The sequence below is a fragment of the Globicephala melas genome, chromosome 13, assembly GCF_963455315.2.
Source record: "Globicephala melas chromosome 13, mGloMel1.2, whole genome shotgun sequence".
NCBI lineage: Eukaryota > Metazoa > Chordata > Mammalia > Artiodactyla > Delphinidae > Globicephala > Globicephala melas.
Genome location: NC_083326.1, coordinates 12,387,798 through 12,408,774, shown reverse-complemented (window position 1 = coordinate 12,408,774; position 20,977 = coordinate 12,387,798). Strand labels below are relative to the sequence as shown.

At 39.3% G+C, this 20,977-nt stretch overlaps 1 protein-coding gene across 1 annotated transcript in view; it reads left to right on the top strand.

Moving 5' to 3' along the window:
• Window positions 1-8,958, top strand: part of TXNL1 (thioredoxin like 1) — a 42,132-nt gene extending 33,174 nt beyond the window's left edge. Inside the window, 1 exon segment of the mRNA XM_060310492.2 lies at window positions 671-8,958. Within this exon segment, the coding sequence (XP_060166475.1) occupies window positions 671-700 (30 nt within the window). The 3' untranslated portion in view covers window positions 701-8,958.
• Window positions 8,959-20,977: the final 12,019 nt, after the last annotated feature.

Sequence of the window (20,977 nt, the reverse complement as noted above, 5' to 3'; positions counted from 1 at the left end):
AACCAAATTTATTCTTTATATTTTTAATCTGCTACATTTATAGCAACTAGAACATTTTTTAAACCCTTCAGTAGAGAATTTTTCTAGTCATTGCCTGAAACAAGGTTTATTCTTTATCATTTCAGTAGTACATTGTAGCAATCAGGGTTTTTTAAAAATAGAAACTAGGCCAAATTAGTCATTTTTAATCTGTTTTCATTGCATGTCTACATATTGATAGAAAAGTCTAGAAACCTGTCATCCTGGGCATGAAGACATAAGTTTAGCATACTCTTTTAATTGTACATTATTTTATGATCGGCAGGCATTTGATATCTCATTGCCTAAAAATAGTATGCCAAATATGTTTCACTCATGTAGCATCATCTTTTTATTAACTTCTCTAAACTGTCAACCTTGTTTTGAAAAATTGCATTACTTTTTCTTAAAACAGTGTGGGAAACCAAAAATAGCCTGCATGTGTTTTATTTTTAATTTCTAGAGTCTGGGAAGGGAGGGAGGGTCACAGTGTGCTTCAACAATGAAGATAATACTGCATGCCAAAAAATTGCAAAGATAAAAATTAATACCAGCTTTTAAAAATGATTACAATTTGTAATATTATTTTTAAAATAACTCATATTTCTAAATCAATAAGAAGTACATATAAAGTTATTTTTGTTCTTCCTAGGTAGTTGGCAAAAAAGGAGAAAGCCACTAAGGTACAAAAGACACTGGAAGACCATATTGCAGTCAGATCTACAGCTCCTGGATAATTGCTTGATTCTCACCAGAGACTTTCAATATTTCGTTCATTGCCATTACCAATAAATCATTGCTTTTGTTCAGATGGTATCACTAGTGTTTCTCTTGTAATCTTAATACATGCAATTGTAAATAAAAGTAACTACTTTTGCCAAGCTTAATTTTTGTTGTTCTAAATAAGTATTTTCCCTTTCCATTTATTTGAAAATTGGCCATCTTCTGATTTTAGCAGAGACATAAGTGTCTGGTAGCATACTGATCAAAAGACAGTTTCTCTCTTTAGAGGAGCAGAACTGTTTTAGGGAATTAAGGAGTGTATGTGCGCTCATGTGCACACACACAGGAAATGATTTTGATAAGTGGACTTGGAATGGCTAACCATGTTCCAATGAGTAACTAACTCATATGTTTGTTAAACAGCATTTGGGTATCTGGGCTATAGAAATTACTCAAATTATAAACTATCAGAATTAAATAAGTTTAATGAGATTTAACTGTTCTCACCTAAAACTATTAGTTAATGGGACCACAGATTTTAAACCCTATTGGATAAACTTTTAAAATTTGAGTTATTTTCTTTACTAGTAGAGGTATGTTGAAATCTGACAGTAGGGAAAAATATAGTACTATGAATTCATGAAGCAACAGGAATTGATCTCTTTTAATCAAGCGTTTAATATTTTAACTACCAAAAGATACAGTGTAAATATACAGAGAGCATGTTAAGGTTGAAAATGAATTAGCCACATATATATGTTTAAAAGGTCTTTCACAAAAGGCTGGCAAGACAAAGCATCTGTTCCTTATTTTTTAAATCTTAAACTGTAATCTAGAAAATATTAATAAATTTAATTTTTTAATTTTTCTATTTTTAAAATTAAATTTTTAAATTTCTCAGTATTTTAAAAATTCAGTGTTTAAAAAGAGTACATAAGACTTAAAATTTTGATTCAGTTGATAATAAATTTGAGGACCTATTTGTCTAGGACTTGGTCAAGATACTGATTTGCCTTTGAGTCACCAGTGTATTTATCCATGTGTCTGAAAAAAATTATGCACAAGTTTTTGTGGTAAAATAGTCACTTTCTGAAACCCCAATGTCATTAAATAATGTTTCGTTTCTTTGTATGGAAGCACATTAACTGGTCTGTGGTGATGTCTGTTTCACGGTTATGTTGCCTTGGGTCAAGGGGAAGCAGAAGGGCAAGAAATAAAATAAAAGTTTATAACACTTCTTAATATAGACCATCTCAGATTGATCACGTCTGAAATTGAGTAAGATTAATATCAAAAGTTTTGTTTTACACTTTTGTACACTTAACAACCTTTTTGGGTAATTGTTCAAGGCCTCATCTTAAGTATTGGTGACCTCATCCTATTTATACTTGACAATTTGAAAACCCAGTGAAAATAACTTCATATCTGTAAAGGACTGGGCATCAGATTTATATTGTTTATGTGACTTTCTATAACTTGCTTGCAATATACAAACATTTCATAATTATTCAAATTGTAAGTAGTGAGAAATGAATGTTTATAGGTAACTGTAACATGTTTCACTATGGGAAGTTTTACAAATAAACATGCATAGTTAACATTATTTAAGTTACCAAGCTGAAATGCTGATGTTTTCTCCTAAAACTGTGTGTGTGTGTACACACACACACACATATATACATATTTATATGTAACACTGAATTTTCCAGATGAATAGGAAGAGCATTTATTGTATTGTAATTGTAGCCATCCATTACATAGTATTTTCTAGAAAGCAGATATTAGGTTTATTGTCTGTTTTGTCAGACATAGCAAAAACCAGAACAAAACCACAAATACCCCACAAAACTTTTCTCTTGATTTGACTTATATTTTACATCAGGATGCATTATCTGGTGTGAAACAATAATGAAATAGCCTATCTATAATAGAAACAAAAATATTTCAGTACAGAGTCTTTGTCAGCATAAGGCTGAGGGCAAAGAGTAGCACGCAGGCTACCATACTCTTATGCCCACGGAAGACATTTACGCTCCATTTTGGTCAGGTTATCCCCCAATCTCGTTTTGTTGTAGGTAGCTACTTAATCTGCTGGAGTTGACAGACGTGTGAGTTGAAACCTGTCTGCTGTCTTTGTCTCAAGGCCTGAGGATGTATACTACATTTCTTGCAGCATTTACAGGTGTGCTGTTACTGTACATTTGGGCTCAGTATTTTATTTATAGCTGCCATCAATACACTTGACATGGCGAGGGTGCTTTTTAACCTAAAACAGTTCAAATCTTCCTATCTTCCTCTTAATGTCTAAGATAAATCTTTAATTCTGTAATGAGAAGGAAGCATTGGAGTTAAGTAGATTAGTAAACTTACACTCTCTCCTTTGTGAGTTTTAAAGAATGAAAGAAATTTAGGGGTTACCCATATTGCTTGTATTAATATTTATATAGTTTGGTAGATTATGTTTTGTGTAGGTGTATATCTCTTCTGAAATTGGTCATTTCTAACCTTAGATCCTTTTTTTTTTTTGGAAAAGTAATTTAGAATAAGAAATCTATTCCCTGAACACTAAAGGAGAACTTTGAGGAATATCGTGTTCACTTAGCTTTAACATCTCATTGGTTAGAGGTGATATTCTGTATTTTAGAAAGATTGCCAAACACATTGTTTTGTAATATACATGTAGCATGTTTGTTAAGTAAGTGATTTTAAAATATTGAATATTTTATTTCTCAAGCCTATTGCCTAAGGCAGAATATTGATGTCATTTTAAGCATATTTTCACATCAAGTTTTATTTTTATTTTTAGATTTTTTCTTTTATTTTTAAAATTTTATTTTTTTAATTTTGATTGGAGTATAGTTGATTTACAATGTTATGTTTTAGGTGGCCAACAAAGTGAATCAGTTACACATATACATATATACACTCTTTGAGATTCATTTCACATATAGGCCATTACAGAGTATTGAGTTCCCTGTGCTATACAGTGGATGCCTATTATCTATTTTATCTATAGTAGTGTGTATATGTCAATCCCAGTCTCCCAGTTTATCCCTCCCCCCCTTACCCCCGGTAACCATAAGTTTGTTTTCTATATTGTTTTATTTTTATATTAATACTTTTTTTTTTAATATGTCCTACCTCTATAAGATTAAGTGGGCAGAGTGGAGATTTTACAGGCAAATAAAATTACTTTTCAACTCTGTGGTCCATGCAAAATTATTAATTGGAGAATGTAGCACTAAACTAGGCCCATAAGGTAACTTTAGAATTTATATATTCTACTAAAATTGTACACATCTTAGAATAATATTAAGATCTTGCTATGTAACCCTAAATCTGCTCGGGTATTTCTCCTTCCTCTGTATACTTGCTATGCTTCTCCATGGGAAGAGGAAGTTTACTTAGGAATCCTGGTAAGTTGAACAGGCCAGAATTAGTTGTGAAACATGATTTATTGTTTTATACTCGGACATACATTTAAGATATTGACACATGCTACTCAGGAGCAGCATCTTTGAAGTTTGTATCTCTGCTTCTACTTCTAAGCTGTGTCATGTCAAGCGAGCAACATCCTTAGGAGCTTGAGTTTCCTCGAGTTAAAAATAGGAACATTACCTCTTAGGCTTCTTGTGAAGATGAAATGGATAAAGATCAAGGATACTTTGGATCAAGGATAAAGAGTTGTCTTCTGTGCCCTGCTCCCCCATCAAGGATTTGGATCAAGGATAAAGAGTTGTCTTTGGATCAAGGATAAAGAGTTGTCTTCTGTGCCCTGCTCCCCCATCTCGCTGCCACAGCTTTGGGGCATCATTTTTTGCTAAGTGTAGTGCAGTAGCCTCCTGGTTGTCTCCTAGCCTCTGACCTGGCCTCTGTAATGTGTCCTCCACATGGCTGCTAGTTTGCCTTTTGAGGTCTTCCTGTGAGCCCTCCCTCTCCATCCTTCTCTATCCCCCAAACCCCACTCATTTCCCCTTGTGTGGTGCACCTTACTAGCAGTTACCAGAATGTACTCTGATATCTAATGCCTTCCTCTGACCTAACTTGTCCACCAGACAAATTCCTACTTATCTACAAGGCTCAGTACAAGAAAAACTGATAGAAGTAACACATAGTGATTGTGTAAGCCTCCTCTGCTGCCGCAGCACCCTGGCACCCTGGTACATAGCAGACTGCATTGTAATTATTTGTAGTCTTATTTATAGGCTTATCAGCAGTAATGCCAGGACTTGTCCCTAGTACCAAACCAAAGTTACTTTGGTCTCTGTCACCAGTAAAGTATTGAACCAATTCTCAGGTTCCAAGAGGGGATGCTGGAGGTAAATCTGAGAGGTTGTAGGAATCTGCAGTTTAGCAAGGTAAGGAAGAGAGCTCAGCAGAGTAAAGGAAGAGCGCATGCTGTGTACATAAGAAGGCTGAGAAACAAGATTTCTGAGGTGAGGGAGGAGATGAAGCTGGAAGAGCAAGTAGAAACCATGGCATGAAGCTCTTCTTGTGAAAGAGATCAGGCTATCCTTAGTTTATGGGAAGAGAAGGAAGCAGAGAGGAGTCCACAATGATGCAAAAGTGTTTCACTTTTATATGTAGAAATGTTGGTTCTTAGGAAAAGCAGCAAGTTGGGAGGGGAAGATGAATATAGTTTTGGATACAACATTGCCTTGAGCAATGTATCATGATTTTTTTGGCTTTAAGGTGGAGTTGTCTATTAGGTACACAGGCAGGAATGTGGTTTTAGATCTTAGGGCCAGAATTAGGGAACCAGGAGTCATTTAGGTCATGAAAGTTGAAATAGGTGTATGAATGGGAGCATCTAGAGAGAATACAAAGGGGGAGAAGGAAACTAAGGAGCAAATACTAGGGAATACTAAAAAATATATAGAATTAGCTAAAGAGGAGCCTGAGAGCAGACTTAAGTAGGAAGGAAAAACAGGAGTTAGTAAAGTGGTGCTAAACAAATTCAAGAGGGAGTAGACATCATCAAATGTAGAAATAGTGAAATTAGTAAGGATATCCAGTTGTCAATCCATTAAGCTGTGGAAACAACCTTTGTAGTGCTTATTAGAATCATTAATTATATTAATAATCTTTTGGTTGAAGGTGGTATCAGCAGACAGCTGGATTCTGAAACCCTTCCGGCAAAGGAATTGCGAAGCTTTCATAGTCTATCATTGAACACAGTTTTACATGACAATTAGCAAGGCATGGAGATTGATGGCAACATTCCATAAAAGAATATGAAATACTGCTTTGAAGATGTTGTTAAAGGCTTTAGTCTTTCCTTATAATCAGGGGCTTTTTCTCCTGTATTTTGTTTGTAATTATAACTTTTGTCCCATCAGTCATTCTGGCACATTCTTTAGTGACTACTTTTATTCTCTTAAAAGTTTTTGATTTTACAAAGGTAATTCCTCTGTCAGATTCCTTAGTAATAAGATTTCTAATTTTATAGGGTAATATTGAATGTACAAATGGTTAAAACCTGCTTTTCTGCGTTTTCCAGTCAGTAATAGAGAACTCCTTTACTGGGTCCCTATAATCTCCCTGTGACCAAGGACAGTAAAAATAGTGGGGCAGTTTCATTTCCCTGACCACACAATTCCCTCAAAAGAGTCAACACATTGACAGCATTAGGAATGCTTCTAGGAGGGAGTAGCCTTGACTGCAGGTGACTTTTAAGTTTAAAAATGGGTACGTAACTCAAAAAAGGGCAATTGGCAGAGGGCCTGGGGTAAGCGTACAGGCCAACTCAAACCACTGGGCTAGGCTCGTACAGAAGTAAACAGGTGTCCCTTAAAAGGTAAGGTGAATAGGCGTCACTTCATCTGATTTTTTTACTTGAGTCTAGCACTGCAAGGAGAAGATATTTGGGTGTTCACATTTTGGTTTGCGTTTTTACTTTTTAAGGAAAAAATTCCTGGAGTTAAAATTTTTTAACCCACAGTTTATATAAGAGGAAGCTTTGTTGCTTCCTTAACTTACTAATCAAAATATAGACTCCATTGAATTTGGAAATGCTAAAAACTTTGGTCCAACATACTCATTTTTCAGAGTACCCTGATGCAATTGTTATCAGAACTCTCCAATCCATGCATGCCATTTCAGGAGTTACCTGTTTTTATGGACATATAACTTTATCACCTTTGTTGAAAATAATGAACTGTACAAGCCTACTTCTGGACAGTCTGTTCTGTCCCGTAGATCTATTTGTCTACTGTTAGGTATAACAGTTTTGATTACTTTAGCTTTGTACTGTGTTTTGAAGTCATGTAGTATAATTCCTCCAACTTTCTTCATAACCAAGATTTTTTTGTTGTTAGTTTAGGTTCTTTGCATTTTCACTTTAGAATCATCTTATCAATTTTTAAAAAAAGCTTTATGATTGATTGCCTTGAATATAATGTCTTCCAATCTATGAACATGGTATGCAGTATATTTATATAGTACATATTTATATAATATGTATATCTCCATTTATTTAGATCTAATTTCTCAAGGCAATGTTTTATAGTTTTCAATATGGAGGTCCTTTTTATTTATTTATTTATTTATTGCAGTACGCGGGCTTCTCACTGTTGTGGCCTCTCCCGTTGCGGAGCGCAGGCTCAGTGGCCATGGCTCATGGGCCCAGCCGCTCTGCGGCATGTGGGATCTTCCCGGACCGGGACACGAACCCGTGTCCCCTGCATCGGCAGGCGGACTCTCAACCACTGCGCCACCAGGGAAGCCCTGGAGGTCCTTCTTTCATTAGATTTATTTATAGCTATTTGATGTTTGTTGACGTTATTGTAAATAGAATTTTAAACATTTCATTTCCCAATTGTTTGCTACTAGCATATAGTAATACAGTTAATTTTTGTATATTGACCTTGTAGTCTGTCACTTTCGTGAACTCCCTTATTAGTTCTAATGACTTAAAAAAATAGATTCCTTATGATTTTCTATATGAACAATCATCATATGCAAATAGAGTTTTAATTATTCCTTTCTAAACTTTGTATCTTTTTTTTTTTTTCTTACCATATTGCACTGCTTAGGGGTTCCAGTACAGTGTTAAATAAAAGCAGTGAGAGTAGGGACTTCCCTGGTGGTCCAATGGTTAAGAATCTGCCTTCCAATGCAGGGGACGCAGGTTTGATCCCTGGTCAGAGAACTAAAATCCCACATGCCGCGGGGCAACTATGCCCGCGTACTCTAGAGCCCGTGCACCACAACTAGAGAGACTGTGTGCCACAACTACTGATCCTGTGTGCTCTGGAGCCCACACACTGCAACTACTGAGCCTGCACGCCACAACTAGAGAGAAGCCCGTGCGCTGCAATGAAAGATCCTGCATGCCACAACTAAGATCCTGCGTGCCGCAACTAAGACCCCACACAGCCAAATAAATAAAAAATATTTTTTAAAAAAGTAGTCAGAATAAACATGCTTGTTTTGTTCTTGAATTAGAGGGATAGCACTTAGTGTTTCACTATTAAGTGATTTTAGTTTGAGAAATGTCCTTTATCAAACTGACAAAGTTCCTTTCTATTTCTATTGCTTGAATTTAAAAAAAAAATCATGAATAGGTGATAAATGTTGCCAAGTAGTTTTTTGCATCTATTGAGATGATTATGTGTGTTTCCTTCTTTATTCTGTTAATATGGTGAATAATATAGATTTTCAAATGTTAAACCAACCTTTTCGTTGCATTAGCTGTACTTGATGTATTATTATTTTCATATATTGCTGGATTAAATTAGCTAAATTAGTTTGCTGAGGATTTTTTGCATCATGAAAAGGGAGAAAGAAGTGATCATCTGGAAAGGAGAGACATGAAAAGTCACACAGTATGACCTCTTTTTTCTGACTTATTTTTTTTCAACCTGATTATTTTTAGATTTACTCATGTTTTTGTGTATATTTACAGGTTATTCTGTTTCGATGCTGAGAAGTATTCTATTGTGTATATCAAAATTTATTCATTCACCTGTTGGTCAGAATTTGAGCTGTTCTTAATCAGTCTCACTGAAGATTTATCAATTTTATTGGCTGTTTTAATGAAACAAATTTGGTTTTATTGAGTCTGTATTTTGTGTGTTTTTTCTGATCCATTAATTTATGTTTTTATATTTCCTTTTCTATAGATTTCTTTATATTTATTTTACTTTTTTTTCTACTTCTTGTAGTGGAGACATCTCACTTTTCAGCTTTATTTTTAAAATAAATGCTTTAAATCTATATTTCTAAGAACTGGTTTAACTGTATACCACAAGATCTGTTGCTCTCTTGACCAAATGTTTTCTAATTTTTTCTTTGACCCATGAGCTATTTAGAAGTATATCTATTAATTTCCAAACAAATGGAGATTTTCAGATATGTTTGTTTTTGACTTCTAGCTTAATTACATTGAGGTCAGAAAACATATTCTACATGACTTAGCTGTTGAAATCTGTTAAAATTTGACTATGGCCCTATGTATGTATAATAATACATACATTTACATAAAATTATTTAATATAATTTATATTAATATAATTAATTACAATAATACATTTTTGGTAAATGTTTTATAAATGTGGTATTTGAAAATATGCCTGAAAAGAATATTCTGTAGTTGTTGGATACAGTTTATGCCTATTAGATCAAGTTCATGTGTGTGTTTGTTTCTTGTTGAAGTTTGGCCAGTTTTTAATTTCTAGTTCTGATATCAGTTTATTGGATACATATAAATTTAGAACTGCTGTATCTTCCTAGTAAGTTGAACCCTTATATTTAGGGAGTGAATTTAATTTCTAATCATGCATTTTTGCCTTAAAGTCGAGTTTGTCTCTTTTTAATGTAGTATATTAGCTTTCTTTTGACTAGAGTAAGTTTACTTCTATTTCACGTCCTCTTCCAAGGACCATGTCTTTGTGGTTCCTGCTCAAGTTTGGGGATGGTTTCTCATTGTTCTTACCTTTGATATGCTCCAAGCTTCATAGCTACTTCCTCTGGAGGGTACAAAAATGCAATTCAGTTATATAGCTTCTCCCCCAGGATTGGCAAATGCCCTGGGGGCAAATTGGCCTTGTTGATTTGGGCTAACCTTTTGATACTTTCAAAAATATGTTAAAAATTTTGTCTAGCATTTTTAGTTGTTATCAGTGGGTCGCTAATCTGAATTACCTAGGGTGTCATTACACGAAGTAAAAGTTTTGAATAAAGGCACTTTTTTTTTTGATAGACTGTGCCTGAGATTGCTTAGTCCATGGTAAAAAGTAGTTTTGAGTCTGAGTCAGGTCCCTCTGTGCTAGCTATATTTTAACCAGCATTTATGTTGATAAAAATGTATGTTCATGAAAAATAGGGTTTTAAAATCTTCAAGAAAATGTAAATATTAAAATAAGAAAGATACATATTACTTAGCAATAGAATGGATTCGGATAGGAGAAACTTTTAAAGATACTTAAAAAAAAACCCCACACAACAGCTTTATTGAGATATAATTCACATATCATACTCTTTTTTTTAAAAAAAAGGTATCTATTTTATTATTTTTGTCTGTGTTGGGTCTTTGTTGCTGCGTGCAGGCTTTCTCTAGTTGCGGCGAGCAGGGGTTACTCTTCTGTTGTGGTGCGCAGGCTTCTCATTGCAGTGGCTTCTCTTGTTGTGGAGCACAGGTTCTAGGCGTGTGGGCTTCAGTAGTTGTGGTGCACGGCTTCAGTAGTTGTGGCTCGTGGGCTTTAGAGCGCAGGCTCAGTAGTTGTGGTGCACGGGCTTAGTTGCTTTGCGGCATGTGGGATCTTCCTGGACCAGGGCTCGAACCCATGTCCCCTGCATTGGTAGGCGGATTCCTAACCACTGCACCACCAGGGAAGCCCCACCATACTCATTTAAAGTGTACACTTCTGTGGATTTTGGTGCAGTCACAAAGTAATGCAGACATCATTATAGTCAATTTTAGAACATTTTCATCACCTCAAAAAAGAAACCTCACTCCCTTTAGCTGTTAACATCCCATCACTTCATTACTCTCATTCCTACATAACTACTGATTTACTCTCTGTCTTTATAGAGTTCTCTATTCTGGATGTTTAATGTAAATGGAAACACATGATATATGGTCTTTGTGATAGGCTTCTTTAACTTAGCATCTTTTCAAGGTGCACCCATATGTGTCAGTACTTATTTTTTTTATGGCTGAGTAATACTCTACTGTATGGTTATACCACATTCATTTATACATTCATTACTGATGGACATTTGGGCTGTTTCATCTTTGACTATTATAAATAATGCTGCTATAAACATCTATATACAAGTTTTTGTGTAGACATATATTTTCATTTCTCTTGGGTATATACCTTGGAGTGGAATTGCTGGTTCATATGGTAATTCTATGCTTAACCATTTGAGGAACTCCAGATTCTTTTCCTAAGTGGCTGCATCATTTTACATCCCCAGCAGCAGTGTATGAGGGTTCTTGGTTCTCCATATCCTCATCAAAACTTGTTATTATATGACTTTTGATTTTAGTTATCCTAGTAGATATGACATGATACCTCATTGTGGTTTTGATTTGCATTTCTCTGATGACTAATAATGTCCAGCATCTTTTCATGTGCTTCTTAGCCAGTTCGTTGGAGAAATGTCTTTAGTATAGGACACTTTATTTAAAAATTGGATTATACTGAAGCCACGTGCGATAACTACTGAAGCCTGTGCACTCTAGAGCCTGTGCTCCGCAGCAAGAGGAGCCAGCACAATGAGAAGCCCGCGCACCGCAACGAAGAGTAGCCCCCGCTCTCTGCAACTAGAGAAAGCCCGTGCGCAGCAACGAAGACCCAATGCCCCCCAAAAATAAAATTTGGATTATTTGTATTTTTATTATTGAGTTGTGTGTTCCTAATACAAGCTAGAGTGAAGTCAGCAAAATGGCTCATAGGAATTTCTAGTGCTCACCTCCACACCCCCGCCCGCCCCCTCGCAACTATCCACACTTGAAAATACCTTCACAGGAACTAAGGTTGCCAAGTGAGGATTACAGCACCTGGGTAGAGCGCAGACCTAAGAAAAGATGCATTGAGGCGGGTGGGAAAGCGATTCATGCTATCTGCTCCCCTCTCCCTCTCCCTCTTCCCCTCCCCCAAGCCTGGGCAGCCCAGTGTGGAGACAGACACTGTCCCTGTGGGAGGAGGAGAATTGTGGTGAACGCATCGGCCCCACAGCCAGCCTGCCCCAGGTTCAGGCCGACACCGGTGGTGCCAGGTGGCTCCCCGCAGGCTTCCATGGACCCAGGCCGCTGGTTCACCCTGGTGCCCACTGGCTCCAGCAGCCTCCGGCAGTTCCCGTGGCTCCTGCACACCTGGGCCCCCATCTGCCCCAGATCCTGTGACGCCAGGCTCCAGGCGGACGCCTGCGAACCCAGGTGTCCAGCCAGGTCCAGCACCAGGCTAAGTACACGGACCCAGGTTTTTCACCCACCCCGGCGCCCAGCCAGTCCCCATAGCCCCAACCTCAAGGCCAGCTCCCGTGGACCCAGGCTCCAGGGCCACTCCCGTGGCAGACCCAAATTCAGGCACAACTTCCCCGGGCCCAGGCTCTAGGCTCTCCTTAGCTCTGATCTGGTCTCTGTGACCTCAAGCACTAGGCCTGCCCCGCCTGCTGACCCGGGGACCAGAACTGTCCGCCCACGGACTCGAGCAACAGGTCCTCCACTTCCCCCGATCCCCCTGGCCACCGCCATGTGGACAACACCGGATGGTCCACCCAGAGTCTCTGGACCAGCCAACTGATGAAGGGCTATGACATTGAATTAAATATATATTACATTTAATTAAAAATATACTATATTAAATATATATATTTAAACCCAACAAAACCCAGAACAGATCAATAAAGCCTCTTTGATTTTAAGGTAGTGATTGGATATACCTTCTCACAATTACTTTCCTGTTTACCAGAACTAAGAAGAGAGCAAACTTGGTTGGGATTTTGCCTTTATTAGCAGAGCGGGGCTATCGTTCCATCGTACAAGGGGCCCTGTAGGAAGACAGCCACAGTCCTGACCACAGTCCTGACTCTGACTGTGCTCGCATCCAAGCTGCAGTCTGCCAGCAGGTCGAGCTGGCCCAGCGTGTCCCCCAGGCCAGTGCTGAGCAGGGATTAGGATGCCAGCATCTGATGCTGTGGGTTGCTTCCTGCTCCCCCTTGGAGTCCTGACAAGAAATGACCTTGTTCAATCCTGCTGAGCTTCCTAGATTTACTGGGCTTATAGCAACACATGGGAAGGAGATTATGTTTATTTTTAAAACGTAAAAAAATGCAACCTTCCCAAGGCTTTTGTGGTGCGTGTGCACAACACAAATGCACACACACAGGCAGTGTATGTATAATCACTTCTAATTAACTTCAGTTCTTCCTGCAAAACTGAGTGTGAAGGCTTAAAGACTTGTCAGCTTCTCTGCCTGTGAAATGTATCTACTTCTAATTGTGAATAACAATACATTCAAGGTTAGCTATAAATGACTCTGATTTCACAGGAATCCAAAGTCTAAACACCACATTTGAAGATGAATACATTTATGCAAAACATCTTTGTAGTATGCTTCCAGACCAAAATTGAGTTATTTATGCTTATCCAAAATGCCTCTTTTACACAGATACATGTATGTGTATAACTGAATCACTTTGCTGTACACCTGAAACTAACACAACATTGTTAATCAACTATGCCTTTATGAAATATATAAAGTAAAAATTACACACACACACGCAAAATACTTTTTTTTAAAAGGAGGATTGTTTTTCTATATCTGTGAAAAAATAGATTTCATTGATTTCAAAGTAAGCCCAGATAGAAAAGGTACAAAGTAGTAAAGATGCCTAAAATAAAGATGAGTATATCGTTATAGTGGATGGAAAAATGAATTTCGTTTACAATTTTACAAAATAAAATATTCAAAGAATAAATGTTAAATAAGATTAAGAATATTCCCCACCTTATGAGTAGCTGTAGGCTCTTCCAGACTTTACCACTAGATGTCATGAAGAGCCCAGTGAAATACAGTAAGCAATCTTCCTGAGCGCAGTGGGCTACAGAACCATTTAAAGTTCTTCCTGATTTTGTAGTTAATTTGGATAGGAAGTAATTTCCTTGCGGGGGTTTGTGTCAAAATATTCATTGTGGATTAATTTTAAGTAAGAATTAGAAACTATTAGAAAATGTGATCAGTTATCAAATCTGGAAAATGATCGTCTTAAAGCACTGGGAATATCTCCAGGGAGAATGTCATACACCACATGGAGTAGCAGAGCCGTACTAAAATCTGCTCTGTACTAAGCTTAGCTTTGGATCCTCCAGCCTTCCTTTCCTTTTGAGATAGGCATGGCTTGTCAGATCTGCTGTCACCAAGACTTCATAGGATTTTTCCTAAAACTAGGCCAGTGAAAGAAACAATAAAGGGGAGGGCCTTGATGATCAGGGGAGAATGTTTGAATTTAGACTTTGAGATCCACTAATCAAAGTCATTGTGGAAGACTGGATGGAATGGGTGAAGTTTAAAGAGAGAGAGAATTTGATTCAATATAAGGAAGAACTTCCTAAAAATAAAATAGCACATTATTTAAACACAGCACCTTATGGAGTAGTGGGGTCCTCATCACCAGAAAGATTTAAGGATTGACAGAGGCCCTCAGTGGGCCAGAGAGAATCTCTATTTGGGGTGGAAAGTTGGACTAGGTGATAACTTACCCAAGAGTGTCAGAGCCACAATTCTACACTCAGTGATGTCAGGCATTCAACAACCAAGAAGGCAGCAGGAAAAGAGTTGGGAATGTGTGCTTGGGTAAATCCAAATAAATGTTTAAGTTTACTTAACCAAGGAAAATAGGGTTCTTGAAGCCCCATATGGGAATTATGATGGTTGTGCTGGTTTGCAGGACTCTGCCTGGGAAACACTGGTAAGAAAGGACCCTTGGACTTTTGTGCTTCCAGCCTCTGGTTCCTCAGTCCTCGCCATCCGAGATGCTCATTGTCTATTTGCTTCTCCTCTCCTAACCAAGAGTTGATCTCGACTCAGTCTTCAAATAGTAAATCTGGGGGTAACTCAAGTGACAATCTTCCCAATGTGCTGCATTTTATTAGGGAACAATGCCTTCAGGCTGCACGAAAGGAATGAAAGTCTCTCTGGGAAGGGAAGGTCTCCACTGGCCTGTAGGGGAGGAAATGAGCCCTTGCTTGACCTCCTAACAGTTGCCTTTTCTGCCAAGAGGATAAGCCCCAGAGTACGGCTGGCCGTTGAAGTATATCACGTGAGCTCCAGAGATTGATAAAAACAAAACAAAGTATTTCCACATATTCTTGGCTCTTAAAAAAAAAAAGGAATACAGTTGAGATATAACTTAAGCCCACCCAAGACCTTGATGTATAGTGCATGACCCTAATATAAATCAGGAGCATGACTTCATTGTTGATCCAAATACATTCAATAAAAAGCAGGTTTTATAACATTTTTCTAAATTCAGACTTTGGTAAGACATCGCATGATTCGATTGTCAGATGGGTTTAAAATTTCCTTGTTAGGCCAAGAGTGAAAAAGATTTACACATGCTGACGTTTTCTAGGCGTGCAAAAGAGTTAAATGCTAGACTGTTTACCTGGCCCAGGTGTTAAATGAAATCCTTTCTCCTTCGTTCCCCACGAACAAGGGCCACTCACAGTATCATAGATGCTTAGAGCTGGGGTGGACCACGTGGATTATTTAGCCCAATCTCTTAGTTCCACAGATGAGGAAACTGAGGCCCCGGTGACTTGTTCTGACTGACGGCTCCCTGTCCCCCATCCCCCCACTGTCTCCTTTCCAGAGAGTGTACTCTGGAAGTGCAGAGAAACACCCTCCCTGACTCAGGCGCACACCTTCGTCTCCTCTCTAGGAGGAGAGGGAATCAAGATTCTGGGCAATCAAGAACAGAGATGCCACGCTCAGATTAGGAGTTGAAATAGGATCGCTTTGCCACCCTCTATCTCAGTGGATTTCCTATTTTACCCACCAAGAAATGAATGTATTAACTGCCCCCCACTGTGGGCCCCATGCTTTGAAAACTTAGGTCCATAAAACAAACCCCATTTGTCTTCATTTATTTTCCTACTTAACCTTCAAGACAGGCATTGAGATCAACCCAACCTTCTGATCAGCATAGAAAGCCAGGGTGCCGCAAGCCCACACACAGAAACTTGGTGTTTAGCCTAAGCAACATTCGAAATGATTTCCTTTAGGAGTATTGATGTGTAGGGACCAGTAGAGGACTTCCAGAGATCTGGAAGCTCAGGTTGGTAATACTGGCCCAAAGGATACTCACAAGATTCCTTGGCCTTGACTTCATTAATACCACTCTCTGACTTAACCTTGGTTCATCCTGGAACTGGTGTGAGGTGAGGGCACGACCCAAGTGTCATCATCCTGCACCTGGATTATGGCAACAGCTCCTCCCTGCATCCCTGCTCCCACCCTGCCCCATCCCCCTTGAGTCTATGCTCAGTGGAGCAGCTGGGAACGTCATTAACACTCCACTGCTCCAATCTCTGCAGCGGCTCAGCATTTCACTCGAGCAAAAGCAAAGTCCTCACAGTGATTCACAAGCCCTTCCACCCTCCAATCCCCACTGTGGCTTTTGCTCCTGCCCACCCTCCCCCCCGTTCCTCTGACTGTCTCACACTCCTGTCTTGAACTCGCTGGGTTGCATCACACTGGCCGACCTGCTCTTTCCCAATTATTCCAGGGGCAGAGTCCCAACTCTGGGCCTTTGCACCTGCTCTGGCTACTCCCTAGAACTCTCTTCTCCTGGATGTCTCACAGCCCAGCTCCCTCACTCCTCCACCTTTACTCAAGTGCCACCTTCTCACTGCCCTCTTCCTGGCCACCCCTCTCCCCGCCACGAACTCACCAACACCAATTCCTAAATTTCCATCCCTCTTCCCTGCTTTATTTTTCTCCTTATCAATATCTAAGAACACAAATATTTTACTTGTTTATTCTCTGTCTCCCCCAGCAGAATGTAAACTTCATGAGGTTAGAAATCATTGTCTCTTTTATTTACTGCAGTGTTTAGTGTCTAGGAGAATGCTTGGCACGTGACTAGTGCTCAAAAAATATTTGTTGAGGGAAAACATGAATGAACATAAGACATTCTGTGCTACATTCTGTACAACATCAGGCTATGATCTTAAGGGTTTCCAGGTAAAGTAATGAAATAATGCAATAAGCTCTAGATGCAACATTTTTGGGTAAATCGCACAGAACTGTGGATGAGAACCGGGCTGTCATCCAGGCTTGGCTAGCGTCTCACTGTGTGACTTTTGGCAAGTTGTGTGACTCCTCTGTGCCTTCCTATTCCCACTTTATAAATGAAAAAGCTAGTGCAGGTCTTACCTCTCTCACAAGGATTTATAAGAGTTAAATGAGATGAGGCCTACAGGCTCTTTGGAAAGTTAGACATCCCATTCCAATGTAAGATGTTTCTTTCTTCTTTCAAAGATTAAATGTATGGTCCAAAGAGTGAAGGGAGGTTCTGAACCTAGCGCTGAGGAAGAAATATGCAAAGGAGTGAAGGATGGAATGCTCGGTATATAAAAGCCAAACTGGAACAACTTAGCAGAAGAGGATGGTAAAGTCCTGTGTCTTTTGACCCACATGGGGTATCCACAGCAGTGCCTGGGGAGGTATAATATTCTTTGCCCTAGGCAAATTGGGTCAAATGATGAGAAGGATTGGATCACAATATTATAATGACAATAGCTACCACTTACTTTCTATTGTGAGCTCCATACTGTGGGTTTTAATTGAGTTATTAAATCCTCACTACACCATGTGGTAGGAAGATAGGTATTACGATCTCTTTTGTATGGGTCAAAATTTTGAGGCTTGCAGAAGTTCAGGAATTCGATCAAGTTTACACATCTAGAGCCGGGAGTGTCAAACCTGTCCGCTCTCCACCCTGCAACCCTGCTTTTCATTCATTCTTAGCCAAGTAAGAAATAAGAGTGTGAAGGAAGATTCTAGATACAAACCCCAGAATTTTTATCTGGTTAAACTTTTGTATTCTTCCTTATAATCAGCATCTCACAATGCAACGTATAGTCAGATGCCATCTTTCATTATTCTCCAGTATTTGCATTTGTGTTAATTTTGTCTCTTTAAATGATTTTGAATTTCACACCTGTACCTAACATAGTTTTGGGCGTGCAATGGGTCCTCAACTAACTGTTTGGTTAAATGGGTTCAGTTTCCTGAATGCTGTTAAACTGCTCTACCAGGGGTCTCTGGGCCGCAGATCGGTGGTGGTCCCACAGTCTGTTAGGAACCGGGCCGCACAGCAGGAGGTGAGCGAGCAAAGCTTCATCTGCCGCTCCCCATTGCTCGCATTGCTGCCTGCACCATCCCCTCCCCACAACCACCCCCCTGCTGGTCCATGGAAAAATTGTCTTCCACAAAGACATCAAAGACTCCCTGATGCCAAAAAGGCTGGGGACTGCTGTACTATATGATAATTTTCAGGAAACTCGAATTTTAAATCTTCTCAATCCCCTGCCCCCGTCCCTCCAAAAGGAAATGAATGTTAGCTTAGAGAAGTCAGCGAGGAAGAGAAGGTTCCATTTAAGGATTTTTACAAGAGTGAATTGATGGTGGTGATCTTGACTCTAACTTGTACGTCTAAATAGACTCAGGAAACTTAAACATTTTAACCCAAAACAAACTGACGTATCAATTCGTTTTTGCACACTTCCCAGCTTAGACAAGGGAAGTTATTTATTTTCCAAAATATGAACAATATATAAAAGAAAGGAATTGATTGAATTTTTCACTCAGTTGTATAATTCTGGTATAATCATTGTGTAAGGAACCTAAAATGCACTTTGGGCTCTGGAAAAAGAAGCCAACTTTCAGAGGACAGATATGTTTTCTTTTCTTCTATAGGACTGTATTGGGAAACCACCACAGACAATTATAGTCTAGATTACTGCTTCACCTAAAGGCCTTTTTTTGCGGTATGCGGGCCTCTCACTGTTGTGGCCTCTCCCGTTGTGGAGCACAGGCTCCGGACGCGCAGGCTCAGCGTCCATGGCCCACGGGCCCAGCCGCTCCGCGGCATGCGGGATCCTCCTGGACCGGGGCACAAACCCATGTCCCCTGCATCGGCAGGCGGACTCCCAACCACTGCGCCACCAGGGAAGCCCCAGGGAAGCCCCACCTAAAGACCTTTTAACTGACTTAGAAAATGATTGCTCACAACTTGGCACTGAGAAGCCTGAAACCACGGCAGCTGTAGCAAGAATGAAAGAGGAAAACAAATGTAATGAAGATGTTTATATTCATTCAAAACTCTAGATGTGTATTTAAACAGAAGTCAAAGCCAAGCCTACCTTTCAAGTTCCTTAGGAAGTTTTTTGTTGAAGGGAGAGGAGCAGAAAGAAGCTATGTTCTTCCAAATTCAAAACACCTAGGATGCGCTCTCCAGCTCCATGGGAGACAAAAAATTAATTTTGACGTGTTTTATACCAAAGGACCTACCACAAACATTGAAAGTGAACCTCACATTTCTTCTTCACTTTTTTCACTGTACACGATGGAAATAACATGTTGTTTATTTTTCTACAGGTGGCGAGGTAAGGAGGAAGCCTGTATATTTATTCTCTCTCTCTCAGTATAACCTCCTTGTAAAAAGGACATTGAGAGACATCACTGATACCCATGTTGAAGACCAGCTGGATTTTAGTCACGGTTTTCTCTACTTAGGTGTTGTACTACATAAGTTGACTCACATGTTTCCCATGTGGTAATAGGTTCCAATTTGTGTAAATTTATAAAAGCTCAGCTTTTTGATCCTCAGTGTTGCACCGTCCCTCTAAAGAACATCTGTGATGTCTTAAAGAGCAAGAAAATCACTAGCAAGCTAGGTGGGATAGAAGAAAAAAAGCAAGAGACATTTCCTACCGACTCTAATTCAAGAATTTTTGCAAATCATTGCTCACACCTTGGGTTGTACACTGTGCAGTCCGCACTGGCTTTTAATTTGCTTTCAAGTGCAGTTCAAGGTGTGGCTATTGATCTATAAAGCCCTGACGGTTGATCCCTGGGTACCAAGCTACATCTCTTCATGTACCATTGTGACAGCTGAGGTCAATGAGTGCTGGCTAACAATCGTCATAGCTAAACATCCTGCAAAGCTGTCCTTGATAAAGTGCCCCCAGCTCACAAGTCTCGATTCCTGGATGGCCTGGGTCAGAAAGAATTACAAAGCAAGGCCATTCAGCCAACATCTCCATCTATCTACCCACCTTCTCCTGGGTCACTTTACCTTCTCAGGTTGGGGTACTAAACCCTTTCTTTAAAAGCTTAATTTATTTGATTCTGGGCATCATGAATGGTTCTTGATGGGACTGTATTTCAGGGTCCATGGAACATACAACGTCAATGTCTGTGCTACTCCAAGCATCGACCACCAACCACCAGCCTCACCTGGGAATTTGTTAAATATGCAACTTCTTGGGTGTCATCCCACACCTACTGAATCAGCAACTGTGGGAATGGGGCCAGCACTCTGTGGTTTAACAAGCTGTCCAGGTGATGCTGATAGACACTTAAGTTTAAGAACCACTGATATACATGATAATTTCAGGCTCTACCAGAACTCTCCCACCTTCATCTCCCTCCACACCATTCAAATCTCCCTCCACCTGTTACACACCTGAACTTTCATCAGACTAACATCTTGGCGATAGTTTAGAGCTTTGGATCTTCCAAGACGCAAATGCCTACAAGCACTTTAAGCTGTCATCAGTTATTTATATCTTAGTATGAACAGTTTCATGTTTTTCTGGTTTTACTAGAAAAACGGACTCAAGACGCTGACCTTCAGGTCGGGAGGGATCTCTCCAGCTTTTGAGAGGAAGATAGTGCCACCAGGAGGGAGCAGGGCACCAAGTACAAACCTCCTTCGAGTTACAATTTTACTCTGGGTGAGTTTTATGTCTTGTTCATCTGAGACAATTTGCAGAGGAGTGTCGAGAGGCTAAAAACTCCTGGGCAAAGAGCAAAAATATTGAAGGATTCAACATATTAAACAAGGAGGAGTCTTTGCTTAGAGTTGAAAAAGTGAAGATTAGTCACTGCGTTCCAAAATGTTAATAATAAGGAAGAGACCCTAACCTGGGAAACGGAATGGGACAAAAGTAACAGGGAATTATTGTGTGTCCAGAAGTTTACTAAGGATCCTTTGA